Here is a 3247-nt window from a genome sequence, read left to right as displayed (position 1 = left end):
GCACACGTCCTGCGCTCAGAGGTGATGAATTTGCTGGCAAAAGGAGCCGTAGAGCGAGTCAGGCTTCTACAGCAGTTACTTCCTCGTCCCCAAAATAGATGGTGGCCTCCGGCCCATCCTCGATCTCAGACACCTGAATCACACCCTCATGAAAAGGTCGTTCAGGATGACTACACTGAAACAGATCCTTGCGCAAATTCACTCAAGAGACTGGTTCTTTTCTCTGGACCTGAAGGATGTATACTTTCACATCCAGATAGCCCCCCGTCACAGGCGATTCTTGAGATTTGCGTTCGAGGGAGTGGCTTATCAATATACGGTCCTTCCCTTCGGGCTGTCCCTGGCCCCCCGCACTTTTACAAAGTGCATGGACGCGGCTCTTTCCCCTCTGAGACAGATGGGAATCTGCATTCTCAACTGCCTCGACGACTGGCTCGTTCTGGCCCAGTCAGAGGCAGAATTAATATCACACAGGACCCTCCTCCTCAGCCATCTGGAGTGCCTGGGACTCAGGGTCAACTTTGCCAAGAGCGCGTTGTTCCCCAGCCAGCGAATATCGTTTCTGGGAACAATTTTCGACTTAGCCCAAATGAAATGTAGTCAATATATGTAGTCGCGCCGGAACGGGCTCTGGCCATACGGAGGCTGGCGACCTCCTTCGAGATTGGTACCACTCGCCCTCTCAAAGCGTTTCAGAGGATGCTGGGCCTCATGGCAGCGGCATCGCCAGCGCTACATTTGGGTCTGCTTCGTATGCGCCCCCTTCAAACCACGGGTTCCATCCCATGCGTGGCGTCACGGACGCCTGCAGATCAGGGTGAGTCAGATCAGGTGGGCCCAACCTCCTTCTTTATGCTTTTCTCCTGATCGCCCTGATCCCACAGGTAATCAGGCGAGTAAGGGAACAAAAACACAAGGTTCTCCTGGTGGCCCCCCTTTGGATGAACCAGCTGTGGCTATCAGAGCTAACTCAGTTGTTGGCCCGTTCCGCTGAGACGGGATCTCCTCTCTCAAGCGAATAGGACAATATGGCATCCTCGGCCTGACCTGTGGGCCCTGCACCTCTGGCCGCTCGACGGGAGCCTTCGTACCTCCCAGAGCGAGTCTTAAACACAATTTCAGAGGCTAGAGCCCCGTCTACGAGATGCCTCTATGCCTTAAAGTGGTCTCTTTTCTCCGCTTGGCGTCTAAACCACGGCAAAGACCAAAATCGATGCTTCCGATTTGACAGAGGTTTTGTCATTTCTGCAAGAGCTGCTGGATAAGGGACACTCCCCATCCATGCTCAAAGTCTATGTGGCGGCTATAGCGGCTTCTCATGCCCCTATTGCGGGCCAATCGTGGGCAGAAACAGTGTGGTTATCCGCTTCTTAAGGGGTGCCAGGAGGCTGAATCCGCCTCGTCCCCCTACCGTCCCTTCATGGGATCTGCCCACTGTGCTGAGGGCCCTGAAGGGCCCCGCTTTCGAGCCGCTACAGTCTGCCAACATTCGGTCGCTATCGCTGAAGACTGCTCTGCTTCTAGCACTGGCATCAGTAAAGCGAATAGGGGACCTGCAGGCGCTCTCCGTTAGCCCTGCCTGCCTGGAATTCGGGCCTAACGACACTAAAGTCGTCCTGAAACCAAGGCACGGTTACGTACCTAAGGTGCTCTCCACTCCGTTCAGAGCACAGGTCAATACGCTCTCCGCGCTTCCTCCCTCTGAAGAGGACAGAGAGCTATCTCTGCTCTGCCCCGTCAGAGCTCTGAGAATCTATATTGAACGTTCCACCCCTTATAGGCGGTCGGAACAACTCTTTGTCAGCTTTGGTAACCGCACCAAAGGGCGGATGGATAGTAGACTCCATCTCGCTAGCGTACTCTTCTTTGGGCCTTCAATGCCCCATTGGAGTACGGCCCACTCGACTAGAGGCATCGCCTCATCTTGGGCACGGTCCAGTGGTGTGTCCATCGCGGATATTTGTGAGGCGGCCGGCTGGGCCTTGCTGTCCACATTCGCAAGGTTTTATAACCTGGAAGTCCCGGCCTTGCAGGCCAGGGTCCTTTCCACTTGAAGAGACACGATCTGGCAGAGAGCCCTTGATCTGGCAGACAGCCCAAATCTGGCTGAGAGCCCTTGGCCGTAGCACGCTCAAGTTCTCTGGCATTAGTTCACCTGTTAGCTCTCGACCCCTAGGTTTCGAAGTTACAGGAGTACTCTGGAACGATTAACCAGGCCGGGTGTGACCTCAGGAAGCTCAGCCCGTCTTAGCTTTGGGTTGTTGTTAACTTCTCTATGGGCATTGGTTGCTTTTGGAAGTTTGATACTTTTAGTCGTTCCACTACATTAGCACGGCGTGATTGTACTATGTTCCCATAGCGTCTTTAAGACAAGATGCAGTACGAGTGTAGTATCGAAAGGGAATGTACTCGGTTACTATCGTAACCTCGGTTCCCTGAGATACGGAACGAGTACTGCGTTGCTAGCAGTGCTATGTAGCTGCACGACTCAGTCGTCGCTTCAGTCGAAGTAACCTGAGAATCCTGTGGCGAACGCCCACTTATATAGCCAGATGCCCCACCCATTCTGGCGGGCTTTGGCAGGCTTTGGCGGGCTTCGTTCCGCTGTCGAGCCATTGGTTCGTTTTTAATACACTGCACGAACCAATGGCCGTGCAGTTTCACTGCGTGATTGAAAAAAGGCTTCAGTTCAGGAGAACAAAGGCTTTTTCCCATAGCGTCTTAAGACAAGACGCAGTACTCGTTCCGTATCTCAGGGTACCGAGGTTACGATAGTAACCGAGTACGTTTTGTGCTCCAGGGTCACACCTCAATTAAAATCACTTTTAGAAAGAAAACGTCCCGTAGACTGACCTGTCAATCCCATAAATGTAGGACACGGCCATCATCTCACAGAAGGCGATGATCAGTAAAGGAATGGATCCGGCGAAACCGTCGAACAGAGCCAGCCAATATTCACCTGAACCCTGAGCGAAGATAATGGCCAGACCGAACGAGACAAAACACACCAGACCTGAAACACAAGGGACTCTCCATTGGTGTAATGTTTTTTATACTGTACAAACCGTATTTTCTATCGCTCTACACCAACCCTACCCCTCACAAGAAACTGTGCACATTTTTACTTTCTCAAAAAAACTCTGTATTATTTATAAGCCTTTTGAAAAGTGGGGACATGGGGTAATGTCCTCATAAGTCACCTTCTGCTTGTAATACCTATGTCATACCCATGTCATTATACAAATTT

General features: G+C 52.0%; 1 protein-coding gene across 1 annotated transcript in view; it reads right to left on the bottom strand.

The window, feature by feature from the left end:
* LOC107712286 (sodium-dependent neutral amino acid transporter B(0)AT1-like) overlaps positions 1-3247 on the bottom strand; it is a 26572-nt gene that overhangs the window by 4482 nt on the left and 18843 nt on the right. The window contains exon 10 of the mRNA XM_016517497.1: positions 2854-3013. Within this exon, the coding sequence (XP_016372983.1) occupies positions 2854-3013 (160 nt within the window). The remainder of the gene's footprint in view (positions 1-2853; positions 3014-3247) is intronic.

Source organism: Sinocyclocheilus rhinocerous, unplaced genomic scaffold (assembly GCF_001515625.1).
Source record: "Sinocyclocheilus rhinocerous isolate Xijiao unplaced genomic scaffold, SAMN03320098_v1.1 scaffold3283, whole genome shotgun sequence".
NCBI classification, from domain to species: domain Eukaryota; kingdom Metazoa; phylum Chordata; class Actinopteri; order Cypriniformes; family Cyprinidae; genus Sinocyclocheilus; species Sinocyclocheilus rhinocerous.
The sequence above is the reverse complement of the archived record's forward strand: the minus strand, read 5'-3'. Positions and strand labels throughout refer to the sequence as shown.